Raw genomic sequence first — 17,103 nt, 5'->3', positions numbered from 1 at the left:
CTAAACCAGTATATGAAGCATCATCGTAAATAATAGTCTTTCCCTTAATTCTGGTTGATTCAAAACAAGAGCCTTTGTTAAAATAACCTTTAATTACTCGAAACTCTCCTGATGCTTCTCATTCCACTCAAATGGCTTACCTCTTTACAACAATTTCTTCAACGGAATGGAAATCATGGAAAAACCCTTAACAAAGTGACAATAAAATCCAGCTAAAACCCAAGAAACTATTAACCTCGATAACATTCTTAGGTTCTTTCCGCTCCAGGATAGCTTCTATCTTCTTAAGGTTAACTTTAACACCAACCTCAAAATAAGATGACCAAGAAAAATCACTTTTGACAACTAGAAATCACGTTTACTCAACTTTACAGATAACTTCTTTTCTCAGAAAATCTATAGAACAACTCAAAGATGTCTATCATTATCATCCTTAAACCTCGAATACACTAAAATATTATCAATGAACACCACCAAAAATTGATCAACATATTGTTGGAAGATACGATTAATCAAATCTATAAATGCAACTGGAGTTGGGATCTAGCATCCTTAGTGTAGTGATTACATCTATGTACTTGAAATTTTTCAAACAAATTGGTTTAATAAAACTCCATCATTATTATTAATATCTTTTTGTTTATTGTCTTAAATGGTTTTCGCATGTAAAACAAAATAAAAAAAAAGTATTGGCTCATTGATTGTCTAATGTTTAACTAATATTAAGTTGCATTATGTGGATGATCATAATTCAAGAAGACAACTTATATTAATAGATAATTTAACACGTACATAGTATAATTGAAATTCAGTAAGTTGATTGAAAGAGTAATATGTCATCTATCAAGTCCAAATAAGAACATAACTTGTATTGGGTATTGGAGTAGATGACTCCTAAAAGATAGATATATAGATGTGAATGTCTGGATTAGCAGTACATTGGACAGAACCCAAGTAGAATAAATCCTAAATCTATTTATGGATTTATTCACTTGTGACATTCATAGTGTAATTTACTTTAATATTGAGTAAGTGACAAACTATGTATGAGTGACTCGTATGATTTGATATATTAATAGCCTAAGTTCAATTAGTAATAGATTCAAAAGTTGGTATGTTGGGTATACGACTTCTGCATGACATAACTTCACTTACAATAGTGGAATTCATAGTCTAATAAAGTGTAAATGATATCCTCTCATTGGCATTACATGATAGATCAAAAGTAACGTATGAAAAGTAACGTGGCCACAGATCATTTGTCTTAAAATGAATGATTTAATTACTACTTGTTAGTAATTGACTTTTCATGAAAGAGGATGTAATATCCACGAGATATTAAGAATATCTTATGAGGGTAACACATATATGATAAGGCCATTGGACGCGCACTTAATAAAGTAGCTTTTGTAATGGTATATAATAAGGAGATCTTAGTCATGGTACTTTAGTGGAATGACTTCATGACTAAATAATGTTGTAATTAATAGACAGACAGTCGAAACTTAATTGCAAACTACTTGAGTCCTAAATATATATATCTAATCGATCCCTCCGCTAGCTCGGTTTAACCTTGATGGTTTGCATTAATTGATGAAATGGAAAAAGTGAAACGACGAATTAGAGAAATAGATCTCATGTATCACTATCCGCAGTGAATGCCTTTTCTCGCTATGGACAAGAGATGACTTGAGAATTAACTAATTTATTTGACTTATTATTTAATTAAATTATGATTAAATAATTAAAGTTCGAAGCGAAAATTAAATTAAGTCATCGAAGTTTCATAAGAACAAGTAAATTGCATTTATTTACTCATAGATAGTAATACGGTAAGTCATCATGATTATAATGAAATTTGAATTGGGTTGAAGGAATAATTTGATTGATTTAATTAATTAGTTTAATCAAATAATTAAATGAATAAATAAGATTTTGGGCATAGGAAATATATTAATCGGGATTGAATAAATTATATAAGTTAGTTTTAAGACTAGATAACACATATAATTGACCCGATACATGACAAGGCTCGATTTAAAGGTAGGGGGGAAAACCCTAGTCTAAGAGAAGGTCATTCTGCCTCTTATAGTACACTCCATTTAGGAATTGTGCTTCCTATTAATATATAGTTATTCATATATTTTTTATTCTACTGATACTCTTGTTATTTTCTCTATAAATAGAGACAAATGGTTAGGTCAAATAGACTCCTCTTATATGTTGACATTCTGACTAAATATAGAAAAGTTATTTATCAAATAAATTCTATGTTTTAATGGAATTTGTCTTTCAATTTTTAGCCCACAAAGTTTCACTCAAGTTTTCTTCAATTTGCTAATAAAGCCCACACCCTAGCGAACCACGGTCGAGTATAGCAAAGAAGATTGAATGATTAAAATCTAAGAACACTTTAATTCGGAAACACAAGTATAATTTACATAACAAGTTTATTATTATAAATATCACAACAAGTTGATTTTAAAGAAAATTTTAAAAAAATCCACTGTGCACAATTCTATTGTTTTTCCAATTGTTATACATTCATTTGAAAACTCAGTTATGTGGTGGATAGGCTAGAACGGTTGGAGCTTTTAGGTGAGAGTATGTATTTAGGTGATTATGTTTAAAATAATAGTGACGATATTTTTTATTTACTCAAGCTAAGTTTTGGTTTTGGTTTTTAATTGATTTGGCATGCTTATGAGATACATTAAAGTTGAAATGAGTTTTGTTAATGAATTGAAAAGATTAAAGAATGACTTGATTTTGCACCTCAATTTTACTAAGTTGAGTGAAATTGATGGTTTGTTGAAAAAGGAATTTTTGTATAAGCAAACAAAATGTTTACGTAACGGTTTGTGTGGATTGTTGGATTAAGTAAGGCGTGCTACCTCTATTTCTCATTCTTAACATATTTGCCACTCAAATTTTGATTTCCTTACAAAATAGCCCATCCATCCATTTCACTTTTCTTAATACTAACTAATGTAAAACCAATTAACAATTATAATCTACTATTAATGACTTATAAAATCAATCCAATACCTATTCTTTAAACCCTCTCCATTTTATTTCCTAAAATCACTCAAGTTTATTCCAAAACTAAATTTTCGAGTACTAAAAACTTTGTGTCCTTACAAATAATATTTAAATTATTATATTAATAGTAAATATCCAAAATAATAATATTTAGATATTTAAATTAATATAATCTATACTATTATTTAAATTTTTAATTGAGTTGATGTAACAAATTAACTAGATATCAACTCGGTTGAAAGATAACTAAAACCTATTTTTATTTTTATTTATAAAGAAACAATTATAAATAGGATGATTTTTTATCTTTTGTATTTATATATAAAATATTTTTATAAAATATAATTATGGTGTGGTTTTAACTTGGGATATTATGAGCTCTAAAGCATCAACTTAATAATTTCAACTAAAATATCATTTTATTTATATATATATATATATATATATTTATTTATATTTTAAGAAGTCATAATCTAGTATTCCATTAATCATATATATATATATATTATGAATCTTAAAATATTATACTAATCATGCAGTATTATTCTTATTAACGTTTTTATACTATTATAATATCCATATTAATATAAAATGGTTTTCAATAAAATATTAATAATACCATTTAAAATAATTAGTAATGTTAAAATTTATTATTAAAACAATAACATTGCAATATTAAATAATATTTTTATTAACATTAACAATTTATTATTTAAAATATGACTACTATATTTATAAATATATAAATATGTATTTTAATAATATTGAAAAATATTTTAGAAACTAAGATTAAAATATTAAAAATATAATAATTAATTAATTATTAATATAATAAAATTTGACTTAATTTAAATTAATTTTTATCTAAAAATCATTTTACTTACAATTTTTTTCAAAATTTGTCTTCCCTGAAGGCATATTGGTTTCTGAATTTTTTTCTTTCTATTTTTTCTTTTTTTTAAATATTCATTTTCTACTTTTTAAAAATTGAAAAACGCGTTTAGTTCTGAAAATGAAATAAAATAAAGTTTGGTACTTATTTCCTATAGTAGAAACATGATAAATAAAATAAAAGGTAAATTATACAGTTGGTCACTCAACTTTCATAATTTTTATTTTAACCATTAAAAGTAAAAAAATGTAATTTAGTCACTATCTTTACATACTTTTTATCATTTTTAGTCACTATGGTTACATATAGGGGTGGAGCCAAGAAATCTAGATTGCGGAATCAAGTTTTTTTAAAAATTAAAACGTTTATAAACTAATCCGTAATATTAATCGTGGATAAACCAATGTATTTGGTTAAATGTACCACTATTACAAAACTATTAAAATAATAACTAAAAGAAAATGTACATAAAATAAAATTGAATAACAAGTACCTTTTTATAATTGTCCACAACACTTTCTTATATGTTAAAATCGTTGAATTATCTTATCAGTGTCAATGTTATTAAAAATATCTTACTCAACATATGTAATTAAACAATTATTCATCTATTGATCTCCAATTTAATTTGTCAAACGAGTTTTCACAATTTTCATTGTAAAGAAAAATACTCTTCCCATACTTGTTATAGTAACTAGAAAAATCAGTGCAAGCTAATATTTAGAAAAAAAAATCTACGCTTTAAATCCAAAGGTTTTCATGAAGCCAACTTGTAACTTGTAACTAATATTGAGTGATTGGTTACCTATCTAGTTAATTTCAAGAGAGTGTGTGAGAAAAAAAGTGGTAAGTGTTGAAGGAAAATAAAAAGGAATAGAGATTTTTAGGTTTTAGTAGTGGAGAGAAATTCATTTATTTATACTATTAATAAAACCTCTTATTAAATTGGTGTTACCTTCAACTGGGGTACCAACTTGGTTAGCAGGTTATGAGAATGTCCTTTCATAATTAAAATAAGTAATATTATTTAAGTTTTCACTTAAAAAAAAAGAATATGCATTTAGTGTGATTTAACGTCACTCCAATTATATTACTCAAACCTCCAATTTACAATTGAACTAAAGCTTTATTTTGATATTTTGATATATTTTAAATTTATCATATACACTTTATTACATCCATCTGTTGTATATCTATAAACTATGTTATTAATAAAACCTCTGACTAAGTTGGTTTCATGGGTTAACCGGGTACCACCTCAGTTAGAAAATTACAGAAATATCATTTTGTAATAAAAATAAGTCATATTATTCGAGTGAATTTTACTCTTTTCATTTTAACAAAAAATGAAAAGCTATGCACATGGTGAGATTTAAACCTTTATCAATTGGATTAATAAAACCTTAAATTTACAACTCAATCAAAACTTTATTTTGATTTTTAAAAATATGCACAATTTATTATCTTCACCACTTGTATATATTAATAATGTTATTAATTGAGTGACAACACAAGTCAACTCGACACTAACTCACAATTGATGATAAAACCATGGTAAATAATTGTAGTGCATTTAGTATTATTTATCGATGTATTTATGTGTTTAAATTTTATTTTATTTATAATTTAATCTAAATTTTTTATTTTAATATCGTCCATATTTCATATGTTATTATGATTAATTAGTTTTAAACCATATATTTCATTGTTTATTATATGTTATTTTTAAACAAATATCTATGTTCTAAATTTGTGGTTTCACACGCATACGCATGTGATAAGATTTTTAATTGTTAGAATTTAGTGACTCGAATCATTATTTAAATAAAATAAAAGAAGAATCCATATAGAATTACACTTCTTTATTTTATTATTTTTTAAACATTATTAAATTCCATCTATTTGATATTGATTAGAATAAGGTGTTTCAGTCTTACTAGAATATGACTTTACAAGCCTATAAATAGACATTGTCTATTCCTTTTGTAATTATTCGAATTCAATATAGTGAATTTTCTTCTCCTCTGCCCGTGGTTTTTTCCCGAAAGGGTTTTCATGTAAAATTTGTGTGTTCATTATTTTATTTTATTTTATTTTTCACAGTTTGGTATCAGAGCTTTCGGGTTGTTCATCTCGATCACGGTAATGGCATCTTTGAAGTATGAAATTTCGTTGTTGGATCGCAACACCATATTTGCGTTGTGGCAAATTAAGATGCAAGCAGTTCTTGCGCAGATGGATCTAGAGGAAGCCCTTCTGGGGATAGATAAGATGCCTTCATCATTAACGAATGAAGAGAAGAAACATAAGGATCGAAAAGCGTTAACACAATTATATCTGCATTTGTCTAATGAAATTTTGTAGGATGTGATGAAGGAGAAGACCGTCGTTGGATTATGGAAGAGGTTGGAACAAATATGTATTTCGAAAACTCTAACAAGCAAGTTGCATATGAAGCAGCGTCTTTATGCTCACAGTTTGGAGGAAGGTGCGTCTATACACGAACACTTAATAGTGCTTAAAGAAATTCTCTCAAACTTGGAGGTCATGGAGGTTTAGTATGATAAGTAAGATCTAGGGTTGATTCTACTTTGTTCGTTGCCACCATCTTATTCAACCCTTAGAGACACGATTTTATATAACCGCGAGTCTCTCACAGTTGATGAGGTTTATGATTCATTGACCTCGTATGATAAGATGAAGCATCTTGTGGTTAAACCCGACTATCAGGGAGAGGGTCTCATTGTTCGTGGGAGACAAGATCAGAATGCTGATGATGATCGTAGAAGGACACAAGAATGAAATCCTCGCGGTAAATCTAAGGGTAGATCGAAGTCTTCAAATAGAGGTAAAACTTGTAACTTCTGTAAGAAGAAAGGGTATATTAAATCTGAGTGCTATAAGCTACAGAATAAGATTAAAAAGGAGGCTTCGAATCAAAAGGGAAAACAACTAGAAAATTTCGGTGAAGCTGATATTGTAGAAGACTACAGCGATGGTGAACTTCTAGTCACTTCTGTCAATAATTCTAAAGTGAGGGAGAAGTGGATACTTGATTCAGGTTGCATCTTCCACATGAGTCCCAATCGGGATTGGATTACAACTTACGAAACAATGTCTGAAGGTGTTGTTTTGATGGGAAATAATACTTCGTGTAAAATTACAGGTGTTGGAACAATTAAAGTTAAGATGTTTGATGGAGTTGTCAGAACACTTAGTGAGGTACGACATGATCCAAAATTAAAGAGAAATTTAATTTCATTGAGTACTATTGATTCAAAAGGGTACAAATACACAGCTGAAAGTGGGGTTTTAAAGATTTCCAAAGGTTTCCTTGTTGTGATGAAAGGGCAGAGAAAGACTGCCAAGTTATATGTTTTACAGGGGTTCTACTGTTATTGGTGATACAGCTATCGCTTCCTCTTCCTTGTCAGATAATGATATTACTAAACTTTGGCATATGCGCCTAGGGCATATGAGTGAGAATGGCATGGCAGAATTGAGCAAAAGAGGACTTCTTGATTGGCAAGGAATTTGCAAACTGAATTTCTGTGAGCACTGTGTTTTTTGGAAGCAAAAGAGAGTTCGATTCACCAGAGAAATCCATAACACGAAGGGAACGTTGAAGTATATTCATTCTGATCTGTGGGGGCCATCCAGAGTGCCTTCGAGAGGTGGAGCTAATTATATGCTAACTTTTATTGATGATTTTTCCAGAAAAGTTTGGGCGTTCTTCTTGAAGTAGAAAAGCGATGTGTTTTTTGTATTTAAGTCTTGGAAAATTATAATTGAAAAACAGACGGGAAAACAAATAAAATACCTCCACATAGATAATGGCTTAGAGTTTTGTTCTGATGAGTTTAATAAATTGTGCAAGTCAGAAGGGATCGTGAGACACTTGATAGTTCGTCATACTCTACAGCAAAATGGCGTTGCAGAAAAAATGAACAGAACGATCATGGAGAAGGTTCGATGTATGTTGTCAAATGCCAACTTACCAAAGTCGTTTTGGGCCGAAGTAGCCTCAACTGCATGTTTTTTGATTAATCGATCCCCATCTATTGCAATTGAGAAAAATACTCCACAAAAGGTATGGTCTGGTAATCCTGCTAATTATTTTGATTTAAAAATCTTTGGATGTCCTGCGTATGCTCACGTTGATAATGAAAAATTGGAACCGAGATCCATCAAATGTGTTTTTCTTGGTTATAAAGCTGGTGTAAAAGGGTATAAGTTATGGTGTCCTGAAAATAGAAAAGTTGTGATTAGCAGAGATGTTGTTTTTGATGAAACTGTTATGCTACCTAACTTATCTCTTAAAGACTCTTCCAATAAAGAAAATCAAAAGCAGGTGGAGCATCAGATTAATACAAAATTGACTCCTCAAGCCAGTACAAAAATTGAGAATAGATTTGCTTCTTCACCGCAAGACTCTATCACCAAAAATAGAACTAGAAGAGAAATTAAACTTCCAAAGAAGTATGCCGAGGCTGATCTAGTTGCTTATGCTTTAAATGTGGCTGAAGATATAAATACGAATCAAGAGCCATCTAATTATTCTGAGGCGGTTAGCTGTGAAGACTCAGAAAAGTGGATGTTTGCTATGCAAGAGGAGATGGAATCACTCCACAAAAACAAAACATGGGATCTTATGAAACTTCCTAAAGGTAAAAAGGTTGTTTGTTGTAAATGGATGTTTAAAAAGAAAGAAGGAACTCTAGGAGTTGAAGAACCCAGATATAAAGCAAGGCTTGTTGCAAAGGATTACAGTCAAATTCCAGGAGTGGACTTCACAGATGTGTTCTCCCCAGTTGTGAAGCATAGTTTGATTCGAGATTTGTTTGGTATTATGGCCATGCATGATTTGGAGCATGAGCAGTTAGATGTAAAAACTGCATTTTTGCATGGAAAACTTAAGGAGGATATTTACATGCAACAACCAGAGGGTTTTACAGTCTCAGAAAAAGAGGACTATGTTTGCTTGCTGAAAAAGTCCTTTTACGGTTTGAAATAGTCACCAAGACAGTGGAACAAGAGGTTTGATTCCTTTATGACTTCTCATGATTTTAAAAAAAATAGTTTTGACAGTTGTGTTTACTTTAAGAAAAATAATGATGGTTCTTTTGTGTATCTACTTCTTTATGCTGATGACATGTTGATAGCAGTAAAAGATAAATGGGAGATAAGAAAGGTCAAAGCCCAACTAAGTGAAGAATTTGAGATGAAAGAGTTGGGACCAGCAAAGAAGATACTTGGTATGCAGATTCTCAGAGATAGAAAAGCAAGTAAATTGTACCTAAGTCAGAAGGGGTATATTGAGAAAGTTCTTTGCAAGTTCAATATGTAGAGTGCTAAGCCTGTTAGTACTCCTTTAGCAGCCCATTTCAGACTTTCATCGGCTTTGTCTCCACAATTAGATGATGTGATTAAGTACATGTCACTTGTTCCATACTCTAGTGCAGTGGGATCTCTCATGTATGCTATAGTTTGTTCACGTCCAAATTTATCATATGCAATTAGTGCAGTTAGCAGATATATGGCGAATCCCAGTAAAAAATATTGGAAAGCATTTTAGTGGATTTTAAGATACTTACGAGGTACTACTGATGTTTGCTTACAGTTTGGAAGAACTAAAGATGGAGTTATTGGGTATGTTGATGCTGATTTTACTGGAGACCTTGATAGAAGAAGATCTCTCACAGGTTATGTCTTTATAATCGGAGGTTGTGCAATCATTTGGAAAGCCACTTTGCAAACTACAGTCCCTTTGTCTACTACTGAGGTTGAGTACATGGCGATTACTGAGGCTTGTAAAGAAGCTATTTGGTTGAAGGGACTCTTTAGTGAACTCAATGAAGACCTTCAAATTAGCACAGTATTTTGTGACAGTCAGAATGCCATCTTTCTTACAAAAGATCAAATGTTTCATGAGAGAACAAAACACATTGATGTTCGGTATCATTTTGTTCTTGATATTATTGCTCGTGGTGATATTGTTTTGAGCAAAATTAGTACTCATGAAAATCCTGCAGATATGATGACTAAGTCACTTCCTATAACCAAGATTAAGCATTGCTTAGACTTGGTTGGTGTTCATTGTTGAAGTTAAACCCTTAAAAGGTTTTATGGAAGAGGTGGAGAACTTGTTTGTTGAGAGTTCGCGATGAAGAACTTGTTCATTGAGAATTCGTGTCAAAGTGGAGTTTGTTAGAATTAAATGACCCGAATCCTTATTTAAATAAAATACAGTGGTAAAATAAAATAAAAGAAGAATCCATATAGAATTACACTTCTTTTATTTTATTTTAGAATAATGTTTTTTAAACCTTATTAAATTCCATCAATTTGATATTGATTAGAATAAGGTGTTTCAGTCTTACTAGAATATGGCTTTACAAGCCTATAAATAGACATAGTCTATTTCTCTTGTAATTATTCGAATTCGACATAGTGAATTTTCTTCTTCTCTACACGTGATTTTTTCCCGAAAGGGTTTCCACGTAAAATATGTGTGTTCTTTATTTTATTTTATTTTATTTTTCACACTAGTTTTCATATAAAGTAAATTGTTTTGTAAAATAATTCATTTTCAAAAATTTCAATGAGCCATTTTCAAATTTTTTATAGGTTAATTCACCAATTATATAAATTTTTTGGGGATCAATTGAACCCACAATCTTATATGTGGCTCCGTCCATGGTTACATACTTTTATCATTTTAGTAATCTATCATTAATTTACCATTAAATACTCATTTTTATCACCCAACTTTAGTAAGTTTTTGTTTTGGTCACTCATTTTTTTTTTAGAATTAATTTTATTTTATTCTAAAAAAACTTGAGTTTTATAAGGAATTAAGTTATTCAACTGCGAAGACAAAATCCTAGTTTTTCACTTGTAACTTAATTTCGTGTAAAAACTTAGGTTTTACCAAACTTTTCAGAATCAGACCAAAGTCAAATTACTCGGACCTCGATTTGTCGATCGACCATTTTGAATAAATTTAATTAAATAAATCATTAAAAATTAATAAAATAAAATAAAATAAAATAAACTAAAATTGATTGAACTAATACGATCTAATTTAAATAACCATGATTTTCCTATAAAAAACTTAAACTCCATCTATTTTCTTATTACTAAAAACTAAAATTAATTCTAAAAATAAAATAAAATGGTTTTTACTAAAAATCCAAATTTTGTCTACAAAAGGTTTCCATCTTATTTTAAAAGAAAAGCTAAAATAAATATAAAATAGGAAAACGAAAAGGGCAAATTAATTTTTCTAGTAAAAACTAAAGTTTTTCTTTCTTATAAAGGCTTGGTAATTTCTTGTAAAACTCTAGGTTTTTTTCTTTTATTGAGAGAAAAACTAAATTTAATTTAAAAGAGAAAAATAATAAAAAAAACTAAAAAGATAAAATGGTTTTTCTATCCTGAATTTCCTGTGTAAAATCTTGAGTTTTTCCCTTTATTGAAAACAAATTAAATTAATTTTTAAAAAATTAAAAAGATAAAATGAGTGTCTAAAATGAAAATTTACGAAAATTCAGTAACTAAAATGAGTCTATCTAATGACAAATTAACGATGAGTGACAAAATGATAAATATATATAATGACAGTGACTAAAATAATTAAAGTATGTAATGACAATATTTAAATTACAAATTTTTATTTTATTTTCGGTGCCTAAAATGAAAACTTATGAAAATTATTTGATTAATTGTGTAATTTAAACTAAAATAAGAACTATTGATATAAATTTTTTTAAAAAGTTTATACGAGTTCCAGCCAAACGAGCACATCTAAAGTTAAAATATTTGTTTTCCAAACTTTTCAAATTTATAAAACATTTTAATTAAAATAATAAAAAATATTTTCTATTTTAACATATTTTCAACTTCCAAGTACGTTTCTTTAATGTTGTCCATTTTCAAAAGAAAACAAAAATAGCTTTTGTTTCCTAAAAACTGTTGACTAATAAATCATTTTTCATTCAGCAAAGTGCTAAAAGTGAATCATTATTCGCTAAGAAAGAACCACACCCTTAAAATCATATTCTTTTTGTTCACATTGCACATAATTTGCATTTGCTGCAGCGCTTCAATAACCAATAATATATATAAAACCAATGGTGAATTTATAGCACTTATTTGATTCAATGAAAACTGCTACAACATATCTCAAGGTTCAGTTTATTTACACAGGATAGGATAGGAGTAAGCAGATGAAGGAGAAAAAAAAAAAAAGAAAAAAAGAAGAAGAACAAGAAGGAAAAACTGGTTGACCATCGACTCCTGCCAATCCGTACAACATGAGTTATCTCAGATGTACAGGATTTAGAAACTCATAAAGAATCACATGATAAGCATGTCCTTGAAGGAGGATAGAATGTTAGCCTGCAGCCTGCCAATTTTGCCCTCCAATGCCTTCATGTACAACCTCTTTTCATCTATCCACTGTTTCATCAGTTACTATCCAGCACACCCTTTAGAAAATTCAGCCCTTCCGCTGATATGCTCCTCCGAACACGGAACTGTGGTATTTCTATTCGAGGCGGAGGGTCAGTGGAGAAACAAACCACAATTACTGTTAAATTATCACAAGTGTTGCGTTTCAGTGCCTCCCTCACAAGCTCTCTTGAACATCTTTCAGGATCATTATGAAGCATCAGCTCCTTCCTTGCCATAGTCACTGCACACTGGCTACTCATAACATCCCACAGCCCATCACATCCCATTATCAAGAATTCATCCTCCTCACTTAACTCTGTCTCTTGCAGCTCTGGCTCTGCACTTAAAGGACAGGCAGATCCTTTTGGCCCCTTCATGTGCCAATCACCAAGTGCTCGTGCCACAGACAGTTGACCATTCAGGTAACCATCATAAATGACTCCCCCAAGTTTCTCAATTCTTCGTCTTTCACTTGTGCAGTTAGGTTTGTGGTCCTTGGACATTTCAATTGCTCTACCTCGCCTTCCCAACACAGCTCGACAATCCCCAGCATTTGCAATTATCAAGGTCCTACAAAGTGGATGTAAAATACTTTTGAGTTCAGATTTGACCATGCATAATGTTAAATACACCAGGGGACTAACATATCATGCTGATGCTAAAAGTAGAGACAGAAACATAAGTTGTCCTCTACCTCTATATATATTTTTTTACTAAGCAATTACAATTTCATTATAAATGGCTTTCATACTTATCCTCAAATGATGAATTCTATATTAAGTTTCTAAGATGAATGAAATCCCCATTCAATTTAACATCGTACAAGTTTCAATTTACTTGAAAATCTTCTACAGAATTGCTCGCAATGTTAGAGAAGGAAACTCTTCAAATCATTAGCTTTCTGTCTTCCTGTTTCTATATTTTCCTTACATCACTTTTTGAACAAAATTAATAAACCATGTCCATAAAAAGGCTGCTAGAAGTGGGTTTAAGGAAACAATACCAACAAGGAATTACCATCGCAGATCTGTGGTTCACTTACCTTCCAAAAATAAGTGCAATTAATGCAGTGGTGCCGGAGGATATATCAAGAGAGCTGGCATCTGCAAATGAATAATCAGCTTTCAGAAAAGCACTCTTGATTGCCTTCTCCACACAAACTGGAAAATGGGAGTCTTCAACTATGAATTTAAGGATATTCTTCCTGATAAATATGGCTGCATCAGTTCCTCCATGACCATCAAAAACCTGTCCACATGCATTGGCAAGAATCAGTTGATGAGTAAGGCCAACTATGATTCCAAGGCCACCTTTCAGTTGTACATGTAATAGAACTGATATCTGCAGACACCTTAAACTTAGCCATGGTATAAGGAGGCAGAAGATCGAAGGAAGAAAAATACTATAAAGTAATATCCATTTGGGGAAAAGGATTGCGTATGTTAAAAAACTTATGGTATTGCTAATGGAAGATCTGGCTGCAGTTTACAATATCAGAGATGATAACTATATTATCCATACTCTTCATTTTCCCTATAGTCTGTGCCCAACACATTGGACATGGAGGTATGATCCTACAAATATATAGAAAAACTTTGAAAAAAATAAGTATACCCATTCTGGACACATACCCATACGATATACTCACGAGTCTGGGTGACATAAGAAACTAATGAGCAAGGTTCCTATGGTTCTCCGCCCCCCTCCCCCTCCTTTTGGCCTGCACAAAATCTCTAGATTCCCTTTCTCTAAATGGGGTGCGCTCCAAACACCATTGCTAGACCTCCTCAATACTAACCACGGTAAAAGTACCACAAAGGCTCCTATATTGGGAGTGAGATTGCATTTTGCCCCCTCTACTGAGAAAAATGAGCAAATTAGTCTTTGTACGTTAGATGAAAGCGCAAATTTGTCCTTTTTTGTTAAAAGTTTCATTTATTTGTAACATTAAAAACTGGCATGCCTGACGGAATAACTAGACAATGCAATGTGGGGTGCCAAGTGTACGTTATGCTGTCGTACAAAAACCAGTTTTTTTAGAAATAGATGGAATTTTTTATAGAAGGACCAGTTTACTATTTGATCTAACGTACGTAGACTAATTTTCCCTTTTTTGAGTAGAGGACGCAAAATGCAATCTGACTCCTACTACAGGGGCCTCCATGGTACTTTTACCTACTAACCACACAAAGGTAAAATAAGCATAAGCTACATCACTGAGGAAACAAGGTTTTCACTGACTAGCAAGCATACGAGATGGACAAGCGGAAGGAAGTGCATAAATCAGATACTATATAAATTAAACAAAGTTATCTATTTGATACAATAACTAAGATGGTTCACTAAAAGATTAGTCAGGTCATAGATGGTAGATTGTAACATGATCATACCCCATAGAAAGCTCCAGGAGAAGGAAACTCGGCAGTTGTCCCCAAATGTCCGATAAGATCATCTATGCAAATGTGCTCATCCTCCATATACTGTTTGGGTCCTATTTCAGCACAACTTCCTGATCGCAATACCGGCAGAAACTCGTTCTTTTCATCAGAAGATGATTTGTGGACTATAATACCAATATCCAATTCCTGAAGAAAAAATTAAGTGTGTGAAAAATGGGAAAGGAAAGATCATCGAATCTAGCGGCTACATATTAAACTATTGGAGTGAAATTGCTAATATGATGTTATCTTCAGCTACTTCTGAATTAATGATCCAACAGCACATCAAATGAAATCAATTAAAAATCTTGCTCAAGATTAGAGATGAAACATACCAGATTAGCCTCGGCAATCAACTTGGCTGAGCCCATGGAATGGCGCATAACTGAGAGGTGGCGGGGAGGTTTACCAAGGGGGACTCGTTTTACATTATCCAAATTTTCATTGTCCATGTCTGATAAATTATCCTTACTATAACTATCTTCTACGATTTGACATGGAGCTGAAATATCCATATCTGCTGCCATATTCCTTACTCAACCATGGATTAAAGATCTCAACAACCCTCTCTAAAATTCTTGGAGAAATGTCTCAAAACACAACCAAATCCTGAAGCAACTTGTCAGAAATCTTCCAAACAAAGCTTGGAGCCAATCTTAAGTTTATTACCAGACAGATAAAATTACTCAAAGCAATCAAATGCCTCGATGAAATTCCAACCTAAAGGAATCTTATATTTTGTGCATTAGGGTTCCTTGGCAACAATTCAAAAATCTGAGGAAACCAATTCGTTGGGTAAAGATGTAAAAATTCTAAAATATGTAGAACCGGGGTCAACTTCCAGATCAAACTAAACTAACCCAGACGGTATCAGAAAAAGAAAAACTCAAAACTTTATACGATGACTAAGTCTTCAATTACCTCCGAATCAAGCTATCCAACAGCCCATCTAAATTATGGGTTTTTTATAATCACTTGAAGCAATTGACGGAATCTCTCCAAAAAGAACCCCAGATCAGAACTCGATTAATTTACCAATAAATAGATGAAACCAACAACAGTATCACGATATTCATTGAAGGAGAAGAAGAAATGAAGAAGAATTGCACCAATAAAAGGAAAGAAACAATAAAGGTCCAACCAAGGATAGGGGAAAACTGTAAAGAAAATAAGAGAAATTCTCACAAATGGTAAATATGACGGTTCTTTGTGTTTTGCCTTTGCGTTTGCCCTTTTTTTTAGTAATTTTTTCTGGGTGGGTTGATCCAAGAGAGAGAGAAAGAGAGAGAGAAGGCAATGGGCGTTGAAAAGAGAGAAACGGGGGAATGGAAAACAAAGGTAAAAACTTGGTGTAGCTGTTGGTTCTTTGTTGCTAATGCTATGTGGTTGGTCACCGGCGATTCCAGGTAATCCGGTGGATCTTCTAAGCTGTCGCGGGCCGAAGATGGCGTTTGCATTGTGGCTTTTAATAATTGGTGGTAACACTTGGTTGACCGGATGGTATTTTTATTTTCGTTAGTTGCGGCCCTAACTTCCTAGCCGTTGGATCTCTCTGTCTTGCTTTTCTTATTTCATTTTTTAACGGTTTGAGAGATGGGATGAGAGGTTAGGCTCGTTAACGTCCGTTTAGAGGACGTGGCAGATTGTGATTGGAAGGAAGTTTAGAAGCAGTAGAAGTAATACAACTACAACACTTCACTGCATCCATCTCTCTTTCAGTCTAAAATTAAACACTGTTCACTTCTGTCTAAAATAATAACACAAGATACGTGTCTAGCATCATCTCTTATCACCCCTTCATTTAAATCATCAAATTAAATTAATTAAACATTTTTCATAAAATATTAATATTTTATTAAATTAAGCATTAATGATTATTTCAAGTACAAATTATTTTAAGTTATGATCCTCTACTTTCTTTAAATTTAAAATTAATATTTACATATTTTTAGTATAATTAAAATATCTTTTAGATTTATTTTAAATTGATTCATATTATTCTACTAATAATTGATACCTTTAATTATTTTAATTAAAATTAATATTAAACTTTTTCTTTAAAAAATACACATTTCAAATTTGCAAAAAATAAAAATAAAAATGATTTCATCATACTTAAAATATTTTTAAGTTTTATAAAACTAAAAATAAGTCTCCAAAATGCCTTAGACAAATGTTTTTAAGGACCCAAGACCTTTCAAAAATGTTTCTAAGTCTTTCTCATGCACATTTTAGGTTATGTATTAATACTTGTCGGGTAAGTATTGATACCCCCTT

At 31.2% G+C, this 17,103-nt stretch overlaps 1 protein-coding gene across 1 annotated transcript; it reads right to left on the bottom strand.

Annotated features, from left to right (window-relative positions):
* Positions 1–12,054: 12,054 nt before the first annotated feature.
* Positions 12,055–16,549, bottom strand: LOC108465649 (probable protein phosphatase 2C 27). Its single transcript, XM_017766019.2, has 4 exons — positions 15,162–16,549; positions 14,779–14,973; positions 13,431–13,636; positions 12,055–12,958 (listed from the first exon to the last, which is right to left on the bottom strand). Exons 1-4 carry the CDS (start codon positions 15,351–15,353, stop codon positions 12,403–12,405), a joined length of 1,149 nt encoding a protein of 382 aa, XP_017621508.1. The 5' UTR covers positions 15,354–16,549; the 3' UTR covers positions 12,055–12,402.
* Between the last annotated feature and the right edge of the window lie 554 nt (positions 16,550–17,103).

This window comes from Gossypium arboreum, chromosome 3, assembly GCF_025698485.1.
Source record: "Gossypium arboreum isolate Shixiya-1 chromosome 3, ASM2569848v2, whole genome shotgun sequence".
NCBI classification, from domain to species: domain Eukaryota; kingdom Viridiplantae; phylum Streptophyta; class Magnoliopsida; order Malvales; family Malvaceae; genus Gossypium; species Gossypium arboreum.
The sequence above is the reverse complement of the archived record's forward strand: the minus strand, read 5'-3'. Positions and strand labels throughout refer to the sequence as shown.